Source organism: Polypterus senegalus, chromosome 1, assembly GCF_016835505.1.
Source record: "Polypterus senegalus isolate Bchr_013 chromosome 1, ASM1683550v1, whole genome shotgun sequence".
NCBI lineage: Eukaryota > Metazoa > Chordata > Cladistia > Polypteriformes > Polypteridae > Polypterus > Polypterus senegalus.
In genome coordinates this window covers 273,215,468-273,239,281 of record NC_053154.1, presented here as the reverse complement: position 1 = coordinate 273,239,281, position 23,814 = coordinate 273,215,468, and the positions used below count along the sequence as shown (strand labels likewise).

The following is a 23,814-nucleotide window of genomic DNA, read 5'->3' as shown; positions in this document are numbered from 1 at the left end:
ACCACAGAGCCATCTTTCAGAAGAAGTAACTTTGCATGCCGGTACTTTAAATTAAATAAAGAATTTATTCAAAAAAGTGTTTTAGTTGTTGATTTTATTAATAAAATTTATAATAAATTATCGGGAAGTTTAAATAAAAAATTTTTGATTGATTTACGATCAACATCTTGCGTTACGACCCGGATGCGGTTACGTGTATCCGCTTGCGCGACTGTAAACAAACAACCGAGAGCGTTAGCAGCGTCAGTCGGAGCCCAGATACATATGTTTGTGGATGTAATTTCGGTCATTGCCATGATTTACCTATATATATAATTCATTAAGACCATGCAAGCAAGACACATAATTGCTAAGGAAGGAAGAGAAGGTATAGAAAGCGATCACAATCGAAATGAAGATGGAAATTATGTAGAAATATGAGAATGCTGTTCGAGTGACCGATCTCGCTAATATGTACAGCATGTCGAAATCCACCATCTCGACAATTTTATAAAGATTTGCATAAGGAGGCTCCTTCTAAACACTAACCACCTTCCGTTTCATTCTCCTCCTCCTCCCTTCCTGCAGCCCAAAGATGTCAAATTAAATGGTGAGTACAGTATGAAATTGTTGTTTCTAGAATAGAATGCCTTTTATTGTCACTATACACATCTACAATGAGATTAAAAGCAGCTCCTTCAGTGCAGAAAAAAAGTTCTGTATAGGGCTTGTATGGTTGTTTTTTTAGCCTTAGCATAATGCCGGCTCTGCGGCCCCGATTCTGCTTTCTTTCCCTTCTCCGTCTGTGTCGTCTCCTAGACCCGACAACAATACATGGAGAGCCCGCTGGTCTCGCTATGTTGTCTGGGATGTTGTGCGTGTGATGAAAAACACTCGAAACAGATGTCTGGCTCTGGACACTGATGTCTATAAGGTTCTGACAGGTGTAGCGGATGTTCGCCGAACCGATCGTGCACAAACAAGGAAAAAAAAAAAATACAAATCTACCCACTTCTGGTAGGCTAGGCACTTTTTATAACTTTTTGGTTAGCACATTAGAAAAATTATTGGTGTTTTGGTAAATTATGCACATTATACAACCCTTTTTTATTATGAAAAGGTTAAGTAAGTGTTGCAGTGGGAGGTTCGGAACACATTATGGGTTAGCCTTCGCGAACGAATTAAGTTCATAAGTCAAGGGTCCACTGTATTGCGTATTTAATTTAATCAAGTTTACGCCGATGTACCGTATTTGCGTATATAGTTTCAGCACAAAGGTTTCATTTTACCAAACTTCTCTGCAATCACTTCCTGGTTTGCATCAAAAATGCCGGCAGTGTCAAATTCTCGCCGATAAACATGATAAATATACCTGAAGAGACACTTTTAAGGAAATTTAGAAAATTTTGCTTGGAGAAGGGGGTCGGCTTAAATACCGGTCATCGGCAAATACATGTAATTTAGTAGTAAGAGAAGGGGATCGGCTAATATACTGAGTCGGCTTATATTCCGGGATCTACGGTACAATAAACTTTAATTGCCATAATTCCAAATTCTAACTTTTATCCAGATCCAGCTTGTTAAGTTATAAACTGAATAATATATATTCAAACTTGTCAGCAGGGTGAGTCTCCTGCATGGGTCAACTTTAAGGTACATCATGGAAATGATAAGAAACTAACATGGTTTATTCACACATTCTCCACTTCCTTCCTTAGATACAGAGAGAAAAAGTCACAGAATGAGAGCCTTGACATTACTTCCAAACAAACCAAGATCTGCAACTTTCAGTTTCCCACACAAAAAAGGAAGGAAAATTCAGACCTCGGCACTCATTGATGCATCACTGAAAGGTATCATTGCTGCACTATTTTGCAGATTACAATCATGACAGATAAATAAATTTTCCAGGCTGAAACCCCAGCTCTTTTTATGTTTTGTTCTGATTCATTTCACAATAAATAAATTAAAAACACTGTAAGGACCCCACTTTTAACATCACTTTGTTTGAAAAGGTTCCTAACTCTACAACTTATTTTTTTCTTATTGTTTAGAACAACTTTGCACAAATTTATACAATGTCTTGAACTCCCACCTTTTTAGTTGCTCAATAACTTCTAAGGAATCCTATCGGTTGTTTGTGGAAATCAAGATATTATCATATACTGCACTAAAATTGAATGCTTTTGTGACTTCCCTACAAAACTGTAGTATGATACTGAGGTACAATCTCCCACAACTAATCTCCTGTACATTGCTCAATATAAGAGCCGATTCTGTTTTATTAATGTAGCTGCTTTTAGGAATTGTGATGATGTTATCACGGAACATTACTATTTACAATAAAGACTGATTAAATTATTAACGAACGTCTCAAGTGGCAACTATTGTATGAACTGATTAGTCAAGAAAACAGAGACACAGAGTTTATATGCTGCTATCTCATAGTTCTAGTTATGTCAGTTTCACACTTGGTCATAGTCTGCATGAAGTTTGTACATTCCACTCACGTCTGTGTGGGTTTTCTCTGTGTACTCAGATTGTATTCCACAATCCAAATACAGACATATTCAGCTATTTGGCAAATCTTTTCTAACTTGTTATTAGTAAGCATTCGTTACAGACCCAAGAGTATTATAGGATACACTGTACAGGAATCCAGTGCTGATCCCCATTATTGATGGAATATACTCCAAATAATGGCTATAGTGAATTCAGATTAAGTAAAGAAAAACAAATTAGTTTTTTAAAGGAAATTACTTCTTCTTTGATAACACACTTTCTTACAAAGAAACTTTGTGTTTCCTCTTGTTTATATTTTAAAATACAGAAACAATTAACATTTTTCTGCTTAAGTGGAATACTGGCAAGACTGAGGCTTTGTTTTACTGTCTAATATCATTGGGTTGGAAAAGAAAATAAAAAAGTCAGCTCTTACACTGTTGCAGGAAGAAACAGTAAACAACTAATTTACACATACATTAAATCAACATTTTTATTTTACAGACAAAAAATTAAATGTAACGGTGGACATATTACAGCAGGGCAGGGCAGTACATTTTATACTGTTGGTAAAAGGTTAGAATTTAAAGTTATATTTTCTATAGAAAGCATTAAGAACCCATCCATCCATCCAACCAACCTTCTTCTTCATAACCTGCTTATCCAAGGTAGGATTTCAGGGCAGTCGGAGCTTATCGCAGCAATCAGCAAACAGACAGAATCTGGTGACAGAATATGCAGTCTGTGCAGTAAAAGAAGTAGCTCAGTAAATGTGTTTTACACAGCTCTGACCTAAAACGTATTAAATTACAGATTATAAAATTATGTTGACTATCCAAATCAGGGGTGCCCACACTTTTTCGGCTTGCGTGGTACTTTTAAAATGACCAGGTCAAAATGATCTACCTACATTAAAAATTATATATATATATATATATATATATATATATATATATATATATATATATATATATATATATATATATATATATATATATATATATTGTCAGGGATGCCAGGGGCCATGACCCGCCGGGACGCCAGGAGGGACCGGAAGAGGGTCAGAGCCCTGCCTGGACCACGGGGTTCGCCTTCGGTTGCTTTGGGGACCACGGGTCAAGGGCATGGAAGCCTTTTCCTGTAGGAGCCCGTGGTCACCGCCAGGAGCGCCCAATGCCTTGGGGACTTGTTTCCCCAGCACTCCTGCCACACCAGGAAGTGCTGGGGAAGATTTATACGCCGCCCGAGAGCAGCCGGGAGGACAGCCGGCACTTCCGCCACGCTGGGGGTGGCTAACGAAGGAATGCCGGGAACACCAGGTGCTCATCCGGTCAGCTATAAAGGGCCGTCTCCTTCATTCAGAGCTGGAGTCGGGTGGAAGGAGGACAAGCAGTGGAGAGTGGAGGCGGCCCAAGAAAGGCATTGTGGCCAGGACTTTGTGTGATTTGGGGTTTGTGCACTGAACTGGGTCTTTGTGACCATTATTTGGGGTCTTTGTGACCAATGAACTGTAAATAGTGTAAATAAAGCGTGTGGTGGTTGTGAAAACAAGATGTCTGCCTGTCTGTGCTCGGCTGCCGTTGACAATATATATATATATATATATATATATATATATATATATATATATATATATATATATATATATATATATATATATATATATATATATATATACTGCTCAAAAAATTAAAGGAACACTTTGAAAACACATCAGATCTCAATGGGAAAAGAAATCCTCCTGGATATCTATACTGATATAGACTGGGTAATGTGTTAGGAACGAAAGGATGCCACATCGTTTGATGGAAATGAAAATGATCAACCTACAGAGCCCTGAATTCAAAGACGCCCCAAAAATCAGAGTGAAAAAATTATGTGGCAGGCTAGTCCATTTTGCCAAAATTTAATTGCAGCAACTCAAAATTGTACGCAGCACTTTGTATGGCCCCTGTGTTCTTGTATACATGCCTGACAACATCGGTGCATGCTTCTAATGAGATGACAGATGGTGTTGTGCGGGATCTCCTCCCAGATCTGGACCAGGGCATCACTGAGCTCCTGGACAGTCTGAGGTGCAACCTGGTGGCATTGGATGGACCAAAACATAATGTCCCAGAGGTGTTCTATTGGATTTAGGTCAGGAAAGTGTGGTGGCCAGTCAATGGTATCAATTCCTTCATCCTCCAGGAACTGCCTGCATACTCTCACCACATGAGGCCAGGAATTATCGTGCACCAGGAGCCACTGTACCAGCATAGGGTCTGACAATGGGTCCAAGGATTTCATCCTGATACCTAATGGCAGCCAAGGTGCCTTTGTCAAGCCTGTAGCGGTCTGTGTGACCCTCCATGGATATGCCTCCCCAGACAATCATTAACCCACCACCAAACTGCTCATGCTGAATGATGTTACAGGCAGCATAATGTTCTCCATGGCTTCTCCAGACCCTTTCACTTCTGTCACGTGCTCAGGGTGAACCTGCTTTCATCTGTAAAAAGCACAGGGCACCAGTGGTGCATCTGCCAATTCTGGTATTCTATGGCGAATGCCAATCGAGCTGCATGCTGCTGGGCAGTGAGCTCAGGGCCCATTAGAGGACATGGGGCCCTTGGGTCACCCTCATGAAGTCTTTCTGGTTGTTTGGTCAGAGACATTCACACCAGTGGCCTGCTGGAGGTCATTTTGTAGGGCTCTGGCAGTGCTCATCCTGTTCCTCCTTGCCCAAAGGAGCAGATACAGGTCCTGCTGATGGGTTATGGACCTTCTATGGCCCTCTCCAGCTCTCCTAGAGTAACTGCTTGTCTCCTAGAATCTCCTCCATGCCCTTGAGACTGTGCAGGAGACACAGCAAACCTTCTGGCAATGACACGTATTGATGTGCCATCCTGGAGAAGTTGGACTACCTGTGCAACCTCTGTAGGGTCCAGGTATCGCCTCATGCTACCAGTAGTGACACTGACTGTAGCCAAATGCAAAACTAGTGAAGAAAAGATGAGGAGGGAAAAATGTCAGTGGCCTCCACCTGTTAAACCATTCCTGTTTTGGGGTCATCTCATTGTTGCCCCTCTAGTGCATCTGTTGTTAATTTCATTAACACCACAGCAGCTGAAACTGATTAACAACCCCTTTGCTACTTAACTGACCAGATTAATATCCCATAAGTTTCATTGACTTTATGCTATACTCTGATTAAAAGTGTTCCTTTAATTCTTTTGAGCAGTATATATATATATATATATATATATATATATATATATATATACATATTGTCATGCACGCGCAAATAGGAGACCGTGGACGGACCTTAAAACGCTTCGGAAGACGTTCGCCGGCAGGGAGTGGCGGGTACTAACCTTTCTCCTTTAATTTCTTCCAGGAAAAAAGACGCTCCGCCATCATAAGCCTTCCCCGCAGTACGCTTACTTCCGCCCTTCCTCCGCCATCTTTCCTGACGTCATCAGTCCCATCCTCCCTCACGGTTCCTTCCCAGCATTCCTCCAGTTCCAGCTCCTCCCTTATAAAATGGCTGCCGACGCCTAGAATGGCGTCGTGCATATGAACTATTTGAGTTTTTAACTTAAATTTTGACCAGTTTTTTTGATTGTGGATTTATCTGCAATATACGGGGCCGGAAACCCCAAACCTTTAGGTTGTCTTCTCTTGAGTCTTTTGCAGTGGCGTAGCCGGCAGGATAGAGTTCCGAAAGAAATGACTGAAGGACAGGACCTCAAAACAGTGCTGCAGGGGATGAACGCCCAGATCCTGGCCCTGCAGCAAGCACAAGCCGCTACCACCCGGGAGTTGGAGGAAACGAAGGCCAGGTTGGCAGAAGCCCGGAGGGTAAGACCCGATCCTCCTCGTCCAACGCCCCCGCCTCTGATGCCTATGACAGAGGCGGACGACATCGAATCCTACCTGGGCATACTCGAAAGGACGGCCACCCGGAACGAGTGGCAGCGGTCCGAGTGGGCGTCCATTCTGGCGCCCTACCTGAAGGGACCTGCGCAGCGGGCTTATTACGATCTCCCCGAGGAGGAGGCCGCGAGTTACGACCACCTAAAACAGGAGATCCTGGCACGCTACGGCGTCACGCCGAGCTAGCAGGCGAGCGAATGGCGGAGCTGGCAGTTCGACCCGGAGAAGCCGGCCCGAGCACAGGCCTTCGACTTCTGGGGAAAGATGGGACGCTGGCTACGGCCTGAGGGTCCCCAAGCCCGGAAGGTCATGGAACAGGTGGCCTTTGAGGGCCTGGTGAACGCCATGCCAAGCTCCCTCGCCCAGCAGGTCCGGCGCCACCCTTATAAGGACATGCCATGACTCCTGGAAGTCCTGGAGCGTCAGCTCGTGGTCTACCAAGCCGGGGGGTCGGAATGCGGAAGCGCCGCAAAGGTCCAAAGAAAAGCCAGCCTCCCCGCGCTGTTACAAGTGCGGTGAGACCGGCCACCTACTGCCGACCTGTCCCCTCAACACCACCTCCGAGCCGATGGACTGCACCTGGGCCACCGCGGAAAGGTACTGTACTCCGTCGCACCCACCGGCAAGTCCAAACACGGTAGTGGTGTTATTAAATGGGCACTCGGTGGTGGCTCTCTTTGACTCCGGCAGCAACATTACCATTGTCGTTCACTGTTATGTATTACCGTGATAGTGGCTTAAGCAACATTTGCAAGTCACTTGTGTGCCTGGGGAGACCAAGTCATACCGTTCCCCTCGCTGTTACATCACCTGGAAGGGGCAATTGTCTGATTTGGTGGTCGCGGTGTTGCCCAAACCATCCTATCCAGTGATTTTGGGACAAGACTGGTCGCACAGAAACTGCGGTAAGACACACATCGCTCCCGGAGCCTCACTGGGTCTGGCTATGAGGGGACGAGACTCCCTTCCCGCAGTCTCCACGCCGTGCTCTGGGGCAGGCCCTAATGGCGCAGGCACATCGGGGGACGCTTCCTCGGTGACGGACCCTGACCCGGAAGTATCTGCCGGAGAAGGGACGAACCAGGGAACGCTTCCGCTAACCTGCTCACAAGACCCCCTGAGCAACTTGGACCATCAATATTGCTCCACGCTTGCCTCATTTAAAAGGGAGCAGTGGAATGACGATTCCCTGCGGTTTGCCCAGAATGCGATTGTTCTTCTAGGCAGCTCACAAGCTGACGGTTCCATGCCACACGAGCCCTTCTTTGTTCTGGAGAATGATCTGTGGTATCGGGTGGCAACCCACGAGGGCGAGGTGCGGAAATTGTTACTAGTGCCACGTACCTTCCGGCGGGAGGTATGTGAACTAGCTCACGCTCACCTCCTAGGCGCCCACCTCGGGGCCGAAAAAACTTTGGAGAGAATCAAACTCCGCTTTTACTGACCCGGGATCAACGAGGAGGTCCGGCGCTTCTGTCAATCCTGTCCGGAGTGTCAGATTCGCCAGATTCCTAGGAGGGACCGTGCTCCTCTCGTCCCAATACCCCTGATAGATATCCCTTTTGATAGAATAGGGGTGGACTTAGTAGGACCCCTGGAACCCTCAAACCGTGGCCATAAGTACATATTGGTCATGGTGGATTACGCTACCCGATACCCAGAGGCGGTTCCCCTGCGCTCCACTAACACCAAAAATATCGCACGGGAATTAGTCAACCTATTTTCTAGAGTGGGTATCCCCAAAGAAGTCCTCACGGACCAGGGTACACCCTTCACCTCAGATACGTTCAGGGAGGTTGCCAGATTACTGCGAATAAAGCACCTGAAGACGTCTGTCTACCACTCTCAAACAGACGGACTGGTGGAGCTTTTTAATCAGACGCTTAAACAGATGCTCCGCAAGGTAGTCAACGCCGATGGCAGGAATTGGGATCAGCTATTACCGCTCGTGCTTTTTGATTACCGGGAAGTACCACAGGCCTCTACGGGTTTCTCCCCATTTGAATTATTGTACGGGCAACAACCCCGAGGACTTTAAGAGATACTAAAAGAGGGCTGGGAGGCTAAGGCCCTTCCCTCCTCCAATATATTGGAGTATGTAGCGCAACTGCGCGACAGACTAGCTAAAATCAGGCCACTCCTAAACGACCACGTGACTCGTGCGCAGCCTCGGTGTTACAACCGCAACTCCGTCCTCCAGGAGTTTCGCCCGGGGGATCGAGTGATGGTGCTCGTTCCTACCTCCCATTCCAAATTGCTAGCTCACTGGCAGGGGCCATACGAGGTTAAGGAAAGAAAGGGGCTCGTCGACTATTTAGTTAAACAACCAAATCGTCGGCCGAGCGAGAGGATCTACCATGTCAATTTGTTAAAACCTTGGAAGGACAGGGAGGAGTCTCCGGACACTCGTAGATCCCTCTCCCTATTCGCTAGCACGTCTGCCCTTAACCTTGGTGACGAGCTGACACCCTTACTGCAGCAGGAGATAACCCAGGCAATCCAAAACGCGCCGAGGTGGAACTGGAGGTGCAACGGATGTTGGATATGGACATTATTGAGGAAAGCCATAGTCCTTGGTCCAGTCCTATCATCCTCGTTTCCAAGCCAGACGGCTCCTGGAGGTTCTGTAATGACTTTAGACGTCTGAATCAGGTCTCCAAGTTCGACTCCTACCCGATGCCCCGCATTGATGACCTACTTGAGCGGCTGGGTGCGGCTCGATACTTGACTACTCTTCACATGACGAAAGGGTATTGGCAAATTCCCTTAATGGCATCTGCAAAAAAAAAAAGCGGCCTTTAGCACCCCTAGTGGACATTGGCAATACAAGGTCCTCCCATTTGGGCTGCACGGGGCCCCATCGACATTTCAACGTCTGGTGGATAGAGTGCTAAAGCCCCACCAGTCCTATAGTGCCGCCTACCTGGATGACGTCGTCATCTATTCCGCACCTGGGAGGAGCATCTATTGCAGGTCTCTGCTGTCCTCGCAACACTGGCTAAAGCCGGCCTCCGCATTAACCCCCGTAAATGTTTTTTTGGCTTAAAGGAGGCCAAATATTTAGGCTACCTTGTGGGACGAGGACAGGTGAGACTCCAATGTTCCAAAGTCAAAGACATCCTGGAATGGCCCCGTCCGAATACCAAGAGACAGGTGCAGGCTTTCTTGGGGTTGGCGGGGTACTACCGCTGGTTCGTACCCCGTTTCTCCGAAAGGATAGCACCCTTGATCAATTTAACAAAGAAGGGCGCTCCCCTACACGTGGTATGGAACGACAAGGCAGAACATGCATTCAGTGACCTAAAAAAGGCCCTAACGTCGGCACCTGTATTAAGGACCCCTGAATTTGGGCTTCCTTTTATCCTCCAGACCGACGCTTCAGACACAGGCCTGGGTGCCATGTTCAGCCAAAGCGTTGATGGTGTCGAACACCCCGTGATGTACTTAAGCCGGAAACTGCTGGACCAACAGACCAGGTATGTGGCAGTGGAGAGGGAAGCCTTGGCCATTAAGTGGGCGGTAACCCATCTCCGGTACTACCTGTTGGATCGCGAATTCACTCTTGCGACTGATCACGCTGCACTTCAGTGGATGTCCCTGCACACAGAGTCGAATCTGCTGGTCACCAGCTGGTTTCTGGACCTACAACCCTATAAGTTCACGGTCACTTATCGTCGCGGCAACCTTCAGGCCAATGCCAATGCCCTCTCGCGTCCACGAGCTCTCGGTTAGGTCCGCCCAACTTGACGGTCTTGGGCTGAGGGGGAAGTCATGTCACGCACGCGCGAATAGGAGACCGCGGACGGCCCTTAAAATGCTTCGGAAGACTTCGCCGGCAGGGAGTGGCGGGGTACTAACCTTTCTCCTTTACTTTCTTCCAGGAAAAAAGACGCTCTGCCATCATAAGCCTTCCCGCAGTACGCTTACTTCCACCCTTCCTCCTCCATCTTTCCTGACGTCATCAGTCCCATCCTCCCTCACGGTTCCTTCCCAGCATTCCTCCACTTCCGGCTCCTCCCTTATAAAAAGGCCGCCGACGTCTAGAATGGCGTTGCGCATATGAACTATTTGAGTTTATAGATTTTGACCAGTTTTTTTGATTGTGGATTTATCTGTAATATACGGGGCCGGAAACCCCAAACCTTTATGTTGTCTTCTCTTGAGTCTTTTACAATATATATACATACATATATATATATATATATATATATATATATATATATATATATATATATATATATATATATATATATATATACAGTATATATATATATATATATATATATATATACACAGTATATATATATATATATATATATATATATATATATATATATAGTGACAGATAGGGGGCGCTGTCGTCCCCTTGAACCCTCGGACAAAACGCCACACACCAGATAAAAGTCCAATAATTGACTTTATTAAAGTGACTAGCAAAATACCCACGCTTCGCAGCGGAGAAGTAGTGTGTTAAAGAAGTTATGAAAAAGAAAAGGAAACATTTTAAAAATAACGTAACATGATTGTTTTGTCACTGTTATGAGTGTTGCTGTCATCTAGGATTTGATTATCATTATTTCTTTCAGTCAGGTTCGTATTTGGAGGATGTGTTGTGTTCAAGTTATATTCCGTGTTTGTCAACCATTGTAAAGATAACTTTCCCAGTGCTGCAAAGTCAGTTCACGTGAGACGCTCGGAGTACATGCATCGAAGCTTCTCAGCTGTGCTTGTGCTATCTCGTGCGATCTCGCGATGTCCACAGCTTTATTTAACAGAGATGGGGAAAAGTCGCATATGATCAAGTCCAAGCAAGTTTCAAGTGTTAACCATCAAGTCTCGAGTCAAGTCTCAAGTCACAGTTAAGACAAATCAAGCAAGTCAAGTCAAGTCAAGGGTTCACCCTAAGCAAGTTAAGTCGAGTCCTGACAAGATTCAAACCAAGTCAAGTCAAGTTGCAGTACTAAAACAAACAGAGGTTAAATTTTCAATACGTTTATTTTTGCACAGAAACATTTTTACAGAAAAGATGAACTTATATACATATATTATGTATCTTATTTGCATTGCTATATTTAAATTATATGCATATCTGTGCTACATTAATATCTGAAAATAAAATTGTGTTGCTTACACAAAATGTTTAAAACTAAGAAATCCAGTCTAAAATGTATAATGCAATTCAATCTGAAAGGATTAGTTTACTTTGACAACAACAATGTACAGATAATGTACTCACCCCCTTGTCATCCAATATGTTCATGTCTTTCTTTCCTCAGTCATAAAGAAATTGTTTGTTTTTTTTTTTGTTTTGAGGAAAACATTTCAGGATTTCTGTCTATATATAATGGATATGTATGGCACCCCGAAGTTTAAACTTCCAAAATGCAGTTTAAATGAAGCTTCAGAATGCCTGAAATGATTGGTTATTTTCCAAACAAATTGACAATTTATATACTTTTTAGCCTCAAATGCTGGTCTTGTCTCCTCTCTGTGCAGTCTGTGTGATTCGGGTAAATACAGTTAATAGATGTCAAAAAAACAACAATCTCTTTTAAATCTTTAATGTCAAAAACATCCTGCAATGCTGTTTTTACCTTTTTTTTTGTAAAGGGCATTTGAGCTTCTATACATGTTAACTGTGTAAACACTGTGTCTGCACTTTGCTGCAATCTAAGACTGTATTTACCCGAATCACACAGACTGCGCAGAGACAGCACAAGACCAGCGTTTGAGGTTAAAAAGTATATAAATTGTCCATTTGTTTAGAAAATAACCGATTGTTTCGCTAGATAAGACTCCTCCTCCTCGGCTGGAATCGTTTAGAGTCTTCTGAAGCTGCATTTAAACTGCATTTTGGAAATTCAAACTTGGGGGCCATACATATCCATTATATAGAGAGAAATCCTGAAATGTTTTCCTCAAAAAAACAATTTCTTAATGATCGAGGAAATGTTTTATATATGATGCTTTAATACTTATGCTGTCCATTATAAGGCACAGTAGGGGATTTATCCTCTTTTTAATCTAACGTTAGTGATGAATCTCGTTAATTAAAATGAACGGATCTTTTTCATTTCAGCAGAATATAAATATAATGTATGTTAATATAGCCCAGTGATGAAGTTATGAAGCTTAATCGTCATCTCTGCGCTGGACGCGCAATATACACGTTTCATACATAATATATAATCTGATATATTTGTTTTCTATTTGAACTGGTTTCATTGTTATACAGCACACAACATTTTGTTGTTATTGTGAGTGTACACAAAAAAATTATAGACACTTAACGTAACCGATTCGAACAATGAAATTATTCTTGTCTGTATGACCAAAAAGTTTTGAACGAGTTATTGAAGGAGTAGTGATTGCACCGACGCTTTCATCTTAGATTTTCATGCAGTATAAGGTTACACGAGCTGCCATTCAACTAACCACACGCAGTCAGTCCATACAAACGCTTGAAAATGCGCACATTTAATATAGACATTATAGTTTACATGTAATATCGAGAAGCCCTTTCATTTCAAGTTGCACTGAACATCAAAATGTGGCTACGCCACTGGTAACGTTATAGCGTTTTATTTATGAGATGATCATCACATTTCTGATAAAAAAAACATGCAACCAAGGCCAAATTATGACAAACAGAAAAGATTAATTTAATTAATTAGTAATCGTTTTATTAAATTGACTATAAAGAACTCGACTTCCTTACCTTTCCTTGTGGTTTTTGAAGTGCAGATAAATTTTGATGTTGTGGTTGTCGTGTCTGATACTCTCGCGTTGCATTCTCTGCATCTGGCAAATTTTTTTTTGTTAGTACGGTCTAGTTCAAAGTCCTTATAGTTATACCTTTCATTTAAATCAAATGAAGTTTCTCCGATGTTGTCTTTAATTAGTTGTGTTAGTGAATTAAAGGAATGGATGAATGAGAACTACTTGTCTTTAAATACAGATAAAACAGAGATGTTAATTGTTGGAGGGAATGACGCTGATCACAGCAATATTTTGTCATCATTTAACTCAGTTGGAATCCCAATTAATTTTACTGAATCAGCCCGCAATCTAGGAGTTATCTTTGACTCTAGCATGTCATTTAAAGCGCATATTACAAAGTCGTCCAAAACATGTTTTTTCATCTTAAAAATATTAGGAAATTAAGGCGCTTTCTAAATAAACAGGATTGTGAGAAATTAATTCATGCATTTATCTCTAGTAGGATTGACTACTGCAATGCGGTGTTCACTGGCTGTTCAAACTGTTCTCTATACAGCCTCCAGTTAATCCAAAATGCCGCTGCAAGAATTATTACAAGAACAAGAAAATATGAACACATAACCCCAGTTCTTAAATCTTTACACTGGCTCCCAGTTAAGTTCAGGGCAGATTTCAAAATCCTCCTTTTAACATATAAAGCATTAACGGCCAAGGTCCGGCTTACTTATCTGAACTTATCATGACTTACAAACCTGAGCGCACATTAAGATCTCAAGATGCTGGTCTGCTTAGGATTCCAAGGATTAATAAAATAACAGTGGGAGGTCGAGCTTTTAGTTACAGGGCCCCTAAACTGTGGAATGGTCTTCCTGCTTCCATAAGAGAAGCCCCTCGGTCTCAGCCTTTAAATCCCGGCTGAAGACTCACTACTTCAGTTTAGCATATCCTGACTAGAGCTGCTGATTAACTGTACAGACTGCATCTCTGTTGTTAGTCATTAGCACTATAACATAAGTAACATGAATAATTATATTTGAATACTAACCCTCACCTATTCTGTTTCTTTTCTCGGTACCCAAATGTGGCCATTGGTGCCACAGCCCACCTGCCAAGTTGTTTTCCTGCCTATGGTAAAGTCATCCCTGATGGAGGATCACAGGAATCATGGGAAAGAGGGGTCCTTTCATCGGAGCAACGTTTCAGTGGCATGGCCAAATGGAGATGCAGCTAGATGGATGAGGTCTCCAGGACACTAAAAATATCGAAACCTAATTATGTCATATCATCTACTGTTAAACCGTAATTCTAAAATTTTTATTATGCTGTCTTAAGGAATTGTTCTGTTGTGTATATTGTATTGTATTGACCCCCTACTTCTGACACCCACTGCACGCCCAACCTACCTGGAAAGCGGTCTCTCTTTGAACTGCCTTTCCCGAGGTTTCTTCCATTTTCCCTACAAGGTTTTATTGGGAGTTTTTCCTTGTCTTCTCAGAGAGTCAAGGCTGGGGGGCTGTCAAAAGGCAGGGCCTGTTAAAGCCCATTGCGGCACTTCCTGTGTGATTTTGGGCTATACAAAAATAAACTGTATTGTATTGTATTGTATTATAGCCAAACGTGACTATATGAGGAGCTTGACTATTGTCTGCCATGTTTGGCGCTGTTTGAGTTGTGCAGCGTTCTTCTTCTTCTTCTACTTGGTAACGTTAAGAGTTGTGCAGCGTTAAGGCGAGGCCAATTATGGTGCTGCCGAGTCATAATTATTTTATTAAATTATTTTATTTTATTAAACGAATTATATTTAAAAGTTCAAGTCATTGTCGAGTCTTCCACTTTAAGTCAAGTCTCAAGTCACTTACTCTCAAGTCAAAGTCAATTCAAGTCATTTTCCTCTCAAGTCAAAGTCAAGTCAAGTCATTTTCTTACTTCAATCAAGCAAGTCTCAAGTCCTGAAAATTGTGACTCGAGTCTGACTCGAGTCAAGTCATGTGACTCGAGTCCCCCATCTCTGTTATTTAATGTTAGCTCAGACCTGGCACTTAAAGGTTTCTCTCGCACTTTTGCTGAGTTTGTGCCAAAAACTATACTATCCCTGACCATCTCATCTTCGTTTGAATAAGCACAGTCCTTCACCAGCAATTTTAACTCCGCTACAAAGTGATGAAAAGTCTCATTTATACCCTGCGTCCTCTCATTAAACTTGTATCTCATGAATATCGTATTCGTCTTAGGCATGACAAACGCCAGCGGCAGCATGTCTATGAACCTAATTTAAAGTTAAGCTTTACACCCTGCTTTCCTATTTGTTTGCATAAGCACAGTCCTTCAACAACAATTTTAACTCCATTACAGCAATTTTAACTCTTTTACAAAGTGATCAAAAGTCTTGTTTATACCCTGCGTCTTCTCATTAAACTTGTATCTTGCGAATATCGTATTCGTCGTAGACATGACAAACCCCAGCGGCAGTCTGTCTATGAACTTAATTTAAACTTTAGGTTTACACTGTGCTTTGTTCCCACAGTAGCTGCACTTATGAATATGCTTGTATGCGTCACTCGCTTCATATTCTTTTGCTGCCTTCTCAATTGTGTAATGCGTTTTTTGAACAGGTTTCATTCATCGAAGTGATGACTACCCATATCGGTACTCGTGAATCTAAGATGTTTAACAGGCATTCCCGGTATTAAGTTGTGGATTTGCCAGCGAATATTTAGCGGCAGCGTGTCTATGAACATAATTTAAACTTAAGCTTTACACCTTGCTTTCCTTTTGATATGTGTACAAAGGCTTGTTCAGCGTCAAAGGGTTTCCGCAGTAGCTGCACTTATGAATATGCTAAGCACAGTCCTTCACTCGCAAATATTTAGCAGCAGCGTGTCTCCCTGACCATCTCATCTTCGTTTGCTTAAGCACAGTCCTTCACCCGCGAATATTTAGCGGCAGTGTGTCTCCCTGACCATCTCATCTTCGTTTATATAAGCTTTTGAACAGGTTTCATTCATCGAAGTGATCACTACCCAAATCGGTACTCGTGAATCTAAGATGTTTAACAGGCTTTCCTGGTATTAAGTTGTGGATTTGCCTGCGAATATTCAGCGGCAGCGTGTCTATGAACATAATTTAAACTTAAGCTTTACACCTTGCTTTCCTATTGATATGTGTACAAAGGCTTGTTCAGCGTCAGAGGGTTTCCGCAGTAGCTGCACTTATGAATATATTAAGCACAGTCCTTCACCCGCGAATATGTAGTGGCAGCATGTCTCCCTGACCATCACATCTTCGTTTGCATAAGCACAGTCCTTCACCCGCGAATATTTAGTGGCAGCGTGTCTCCCTAACCATCTCATCTTCATTTGCATAAGCACAGTCCTTCACCCGCAAATATGTACCTTATATGTGCAGGCACTCAATTACGTGGTAGGCGTGATGATGCGGGACGCAACTCCGCCTCACACGGCGACTGAGCTGCAGGCTATGGCCCTATATATGGACGTAAGTAGGTTGCAGTTATGACCGTTACACGTAGAATTTCGAAATGAAACCTGCCTAACTTTTGTAAGTAAGCTGTAAGGAATGAGCCTGTCAAATTTCAGCCTTCCACCTACACGGAAAGTTGGAGAATTAGTGATGAGTCAGTTAGTGAGTGAGTGAGTCGCTCAGTCAGTGAGGGCTTTGCCTTTTATTAGTATAGATAATGTGCACAAAGAAACCTACACTCCACAATACTCATAAATTATACAATAATCAATACACAATAATCCTCCTCTCCCAGACGCATTGTCACCCTTCTTCAACCAGGAAGTACATCGTTTCTTCTGTCCCCGTGACTGTGACGCACTTCCGGGCTGTATTGAAAACAATCCTTGAGCCTCCCTGCAGCATCCTCTGGTGGCCCCCAGGGTATCCAGCAGGGCTGTGAAGGAAAACTCCAATGTCCATGATTCCCTACTGGCATTCAGGGCACCTCCATGCTGCAGGGAGGGCTCCATCTGGCGGCCTGGGGGTATTGGCCAGGATGACTGGCCAGCCATATACCACTATATACTGAGTATCAGAGGTGGGTAGTAACAAGTTACATTTACTCTGTTAAATTTATTTGAGTAACTTTAAAAAAAAAATTATACTTCTAAGAGTAATTTTACTGCACCATACTTTTTACTTTTACTTGAGTACATTTGTGAAGAAGAAATGCTATTCTTACTCCGTTACATTGGGCAACACTCGAATCGTTACTTTTATTCCATTAGATAAAGTCTGACTGACGATCTGCTCGGTGTAGTGTATACTGTCAAGTTGTGCACACACCTTCCATTCCAGCTCTGACGCGAGGTTTTTGGATGTTCCCCAAATCAAAAAGCTGAAGCTTTGAGGACAGATGTTGCATTCTTTGTTTAAAAGCATTAACTGAGCTAACCGTATTGACCATGGTTTTCTCTTTTCCTTGCAGCTGTAAATTAAGCTCATTCAACATGTTGGTCATATGGGAAAAAAAATGCCAGTTCTAGCAGCCATTGATCGTTATTAAGTTGCTTGTATTCTGCATTTTTAATGACAAGGAGAAACCCTTTTTTCCCCGGCGAGGGGTCTTGAAATCTCAGCAGGAATTTCTCCCTAGCCATCTGCCTCAACAAAGGCATCTTTTATCATCTCTCCATCTTGGAAGGACTTCTTATGCTTAATGATCGAGTGACTCACCTGGAAGAATGCTTTGGTGTGTCTGCCTTTGCTTTTGAATTCAGCCGAGTGAAAAATGACGGCTGTCCGATTAACTGCGATTTTAGTTCAGTCTCCTTTCTCTTTCTCAGATCGCTTTTCGGAAGGAAATCAGTTTCGAGTTTTTATGAACAGTTCGAAAGTGCCTTTCCACATTTCCTTCTTTGGAATAGTACTGATAGATTGACAGATCAGACAAACGCACTTCGATTGTGACATTGTGAGAGAAAAAAATCCTCTTTCAATTCCACATCCAGCTCATAACTAACAATTTTTTTAAATCCCTTCTTTAGTCGATATAAATTGGAAGGCTAACTAGATCACTTAGATAGCCAGAGTTTTGCAGTATCTCATGTGTTTGATCGTGCGTGCGGGATGACCAGTGTGTTAAAAGAAAAGAGATCTCAGACTGGCTGCCCTGTATGTCAATCAAGTGACAAATGCCTTAGGGAAGATATATGATAGACTAACGTTTAAAAAAAATTTTTTTTTAATGCAACGTGATCTACCTGCACTACCTTTCCGATCTACCGGCCGATCGCAATCGACGTATTGGGCACCCCTGATCTAAATCATTGTTGAAGGCTTTAGACTTCAAGCTTCTGCTTGGCACTGCGATTTCTCCACTCATTTCAACAACATGAGGTTACTGGTGACTTTAAACAGTCTTGGTATAAGCCAACATGTGAGAAAATGCTGTGCAATAGGAAAATGTAGAAAACTACCTTTGACTGATGCTGCCAACATAGGCATTTGTTCCTTTAGAAGGAAACTCAAGTTAAGAAAATGGATGTGTGGATTGATAGGTGTACATCTAAACATTTATTTTTCTATTAATATCCATAATGTATTTGCTGTGTCTATGCTCAGAACTCACTCATATATATACTTAATTTTAATTTGAGGTCTCCCAGTCATCCATGAAAGGTAAATTGAAGGTAAACTCAGATCATCTGTGACTCTGTCCATTCTTTCTTTCTGTTATCAGTGTTTTCAATAGTCAATTAATATAGTATTTTGGGTTGTATCGGAAAAAAGAATAGCAGACTTCTCAAATGAAACTAGTTAATTTTGTGAAAAAAAGTGAAAATTGTGAAAAACTTTGTGAAGAAATTATAAATCCTTAGTGTTACCATATGTCCTCCAATGCACTCAGGAGCTTGTGTGTGACAGAGGTCTTGCTTAAGACAACCTGGGATGCTGATGCAGATATTGTAAAACCTATTGTCAGATTCAGCAACTGAGTGGAACAAGAATGTTCCCAAGTGTAGGTTTAGTCAGTGAAATGTGTACAATTTATCTAGCAATCATACCCAGAATTTATTCCAAACCTAGTGAGTTAAGGGTACCCATGCTAGTATCCCACATGTACTAAATGTTCTGTAACCAGTCTGTATAATTTAGAATTTTGGCACTAGAAAGAATCTGGAACAGGAAGGCCATTAACACCTCATAATCATCATTTTCACTCTAAAGGTCACAGAATTACCCAGGTCAGCTAAACTATATACCCTTCTGATATGTTCTAGGCCTATGTGAGTCTTACCAATGTCAATTGTGATCAAATCAATGAGTACCATTTATGGAACATGAAAACTTGGACCCATTCCTAGAGTCAGGCCTGAGAGTACTGTTCAACAGCGAATTTCAGGTGGTCAAACACCTCACATAGCCGGGTCATGCTCAGACCAAAAAAGACACATAGAGATGCCATGTGGGCTCACCAACCACAATGTGAAGAATAAGGGTCAGGTGCATTTTCAGTCAATAATAAGCCAAGAATTACAATAATAATTGTCCTTGTGAAAGTGTTTATCTGAATCAGTCTAAGGATACTGATATATAATTGACAACTTTAATTAATCATATAATTAAATATGGCAGGTATTTTATCTGTATTCATTATGATTGCCTTTATTTTGTCTTCACTGATATAGTACTATTATGTTATTGTAATATATGATTTAGTACAACGTAATAGTAATATTATGATGTAGTACTCACCTGTGGAGATGAAATACAGACAACATAAAACCATTATGCCTGATAATAAATGTAATGTAATGTAAATTAAATATGTGCCGAATTTCCACAGAAAATGGGGAAAAGAAGACTAGAACTAATAACAGAATAGATGCCAAATAATTTCCTGGATGATTTTTGAACCAATGAAAAGCTACTGAATGGAATGAATACAGAGCAATCAGTGCAGTCTCACATGCCTCAGACGTATTGAGGCATTTGACAGAAAGCACCAGACAGAAAGCAGAATTACACCTTTAATAGAAAGAAATCTCACAGACAGCCATGTATGAATTCGAAATGGAAAAGGTGTAAAATGGCAATTTTTCAGCTACCAATGGTATATGGAACCTAAATGTGAGAAAAAAGATCTACGGTACCTTTGTTTTATCGCCTGTCAGATGGTTTTTGACAAAATAAAAACATGATAAATTGATGGAGATGATGATAAATACTGGAAAAAATAAATTGATAATTATAAAAACAATACTAACGTGAGAAAGCATGCATTCGAACTAAACACAGAATATCCCTTTTCTTCTGAATCAGATAAGGAGTATGACAAGGCCACATACCGTCAGCCACACTACAGCATTCAGTTTACACTGTGAATATTTGATAATTAAAGATACAAAACAATACAACAATTTTTTTTTTCTTTTTTAAACTTCAGCTACATTTTCACCTATGGTGCTATAGACCAATGCTTAGGATCGTAAGGTAGAACAATGTGACTAATATGGAGATGCTAATGAGTGCAAGCACTAAAATGCTTTACGGCAAGGATACAACAAGAAGAAAAATGCCTTCTGCGGGACATGTCATATGCAGTTTAGTAGGAGATATGATGCTAAACTTACAGGATGGAAATATTAATGAACAAAGGAGAAGAGGAAGGCCAAAAAAACAGCTGTAGTGATGACATTATAAAATAGTTTAATGTGGATCACTAGGGAGATATAAAGAAACTGGCAGATCACATAGAGAAGTGGAGAGGCATGATAGCTAGGACCCTACAAGAGGATGACTCCTAACGATGATGGTGATGATGACATCTATGTATAAATATAGAGTATATGGAATATATTCTTTCAACACATATAAGCTACAATGAAAATTATTTCTTTCTGCACTTAGTGAGATTTGAGATTATATTGTTTTCAGTAAAAAATGTCTCACACAATAGCATGCAACTACTTCAGCTTTCAAAATGGCCCAAAAATTTCCTAAGTGATATGGGCAAATTTCCACACCATCACCACAGAGTTTAAACCTTCTACAAACACATAGTATTATGTGAATTGGATGTACAATATAGAAGACAACTTCATGTTTTAATATTCATATAAACTATTTAGCCTAATTTGCATGCTGTTTTGCAAACACATGGCCAAACCATTAATCGCTGCATAAAGAGATCTAAAATCTAATATACAGGGACATGTAACACTTTGCTTTGAAATTTCACACCAAGGAATGATCCCAGAGCCTCTGAAACAGTTCTGCTTGTGCCCAATTTACTGATATGCTCATTCTGAAATTCTCACAGTTAAAAAAGGGTAGTTTTGTGAATTCATGCCTCCACATATCAGTCTTATAAATCAGAGTGACTGTTCACCTGCATAAATAGTGGAAACAATAATTCATAGACCATAGAGCATACAGGAGAAGAATGTGCTTTTCCCCTCAGGACACAACTTGCCTGGGAAACCCATTAGGCAATATCCTCAGGGCAGTAAGATAGCCAGGCCTCAGTCAGGCACAGACATATCAACTTACACACACATAAACAAATTGCTACAATTGGTCAGTAAAGACACAAAAAGCTTTCATCCCTATTTCTGTCTAACATCCTACCAAGATGTACTAATTAAGAAAATATTTTGCATATACTTAACTAAAAGAAGATCAAAAATAACTTAAAAGGACTCAAAAACAGTGCAGCTAGTTTAGCAGGGTCCCTTATCTGTATTATATATAAAAGACTGTTTGATACCAACCTGTAAAATTAACTGCTGCTCCTTTGAAAGCAAAATAACAAGAGAGGAAAACACATATTTATCACTTTTCTACATTATGTATTTTGTTTAAAATTTACTATATTCCTACATTTCTTTTTTTCTAAAGGGGTCTGAAACAACAATATGGGACTAGATATTTGGATGTATTATTGTTAGTTTACAAAAAAAAAAAAATAATAGCAAAGAGTTTTCAGCAAAAGAGCGCAAGCTTATCATGATTTCAGAAATCACCAAGATAACATATGTTCAACGTTCCAAATGATCTATTTTGGTGACAAGCAATTGTCTCTATTTCAATATTTTGCCTCCTTGATTTGTTGACACATCTGGAGATTTGGATTCTTCAAACAAAATTTACTAATTTCCAGGCCATCCATCTACAGGGGACCTTTCACCTTCCTGATAACACTTTGTCCATCCAACAGACATGACAATTTGTTCTGCTTAGTCTATTAATGGTATATGAAAGTAGCAAAAAAACGTGCTGGAACTGATTTGTCTATATTACTATTTTTCAACTTCAGTTTAATCACACAAAAGAAAAGAAGACAGTGCATTCTTTGTAAGGAATGACTATTATATCCCTATTGCTTATATGACAGAGGAACTGCTTCCAACATCCTCAATAAGCTTAACTTCACAAAGGATGTAGAACAATTAATTTCAATATTTTCAGTTATATGCAATGAGTTTGGTATGTTCTATGAATTTTTATATGGCAAAGACAATTTTCATTTAAATCAAAACTGACATTTATGCCTGCAATTTGATATTCTCACCTTTAACTCTGTTTATCTAAACATTACTTTTTTATTTTCATTGGTTTTTCCAATTCAACAGGCTGTATCTCTTCATTTTCAGTTATTTATATTTAAATCCTACTGCATAGAAAAACTTATCTGCCTTCATTCCAGACTTACTGGCAACATCAGTTGTTTCTCCTTTGGAACAGTAAAATTAAAAGTGATATTAGAAGTAGATACAATTGTTTCTCTCATAAACAAATGAAATTTTCCATTATCACTTTTTTACATGACACTCTAACTTGTTTATATAAAGACATACATGGGCTTACGAATAATAAAGCATTCCTGATAATTTTTTTGGTGAAAATTCATTAAAAACTTCATGCTCATGAGTGGAATATTTCATCTGAATGCATGTCTCATTAATGACACACAAAACTTACTGAGTCAAAATGAGCATAAAACCTGGAAAACTCTCAGTATCTGAGGTGGCTGAAAGGTTAGGTAGTGTATGTACTCTCATTAAATCCTCTAAACATGACTGCTGTTCACTACAAAATAGTTCACCTTAAATGACAGTCTGTTTAAAGCAGTTCCCATCCAGCCTTTAGTGTGTGGTAAAAGCTAAATGCACAATATAATAATTTACAAAGACTTGACAGTTTAAAGTGAGGACTGAAGTTTTAAGGAATGGAGAATAACACAACTTCAAAAATTAATGCAAAAAATAAAAGATAGTTGTAATGAATCTGAAGGAGTTGCAAGTTCTACCTCAATTGCATCTTTAAATTCATCATCAGGCTCTGCTTCTTCTGCCTCCTCAAAACTTCCGGGAGAGTGATCCTGTAAAATGAAGAAGAAGAAAAACAAAAATATATCCTTTATACATAAACAGTATGTGTGTATAAACCCATGTGCTGTCTGGTGTCATGGATGAATAGTTGTTAGCACTGGATGTCATGGATGAAGTTGTTGCCATTTTTCTCTTGACTTTGCAGTGGACAGTGCAGTAAACAAAAAACTTACAGTCTGTGGCAGCTCTTTATAACAGTGCAGTGCATAATATTTTGGACCTTGAAGAAGATGAGCTACAGCTACAGAGAACCATGCTGCATTCCACTTCTATCAGTTGAAGATAGAAAGATAGGGATAGAGTGAGCATGTGATCACTAAAAGTGGACAACCTAACA

At 40.9% G+C, this 23,814-nt stretch overlaps 1 protein-coding gene across 4 annotated transcripts in view; it reads right to left on the bottom strand.

The window, feature by feature from the left end:
• zfyve27 (zinc finger, FYVE domain containing 27) overlaps positions 1-23,814 on the bottom strand; it is a 156,859-nt gene that overhangs the window by 39,993 nt on the left and 93,052 nt on the right. For 2 of the 4 annotated variants that reach the window (XM_039774425.1, XM_039774445.1), the window contains exons 8-9: positions 23,396-23,467; positions 21,858-21,878 (exon numbers count right to left, since the gene is read on the bottom strand). In XM_039774425.1, the coding sequence (XP_039630359.1) occupies positions 21,858-21,878; positions 23,396-23,467 (93 nt within the window). The remainder of the gene's footprint in view (positions 1-21,857; positions 21,879-23,395; positions 23,468-23,814) is intronic. The other 2 variants (XM_039774434.1, XM_039774454.1) reach the window with 1 other exon arrangement.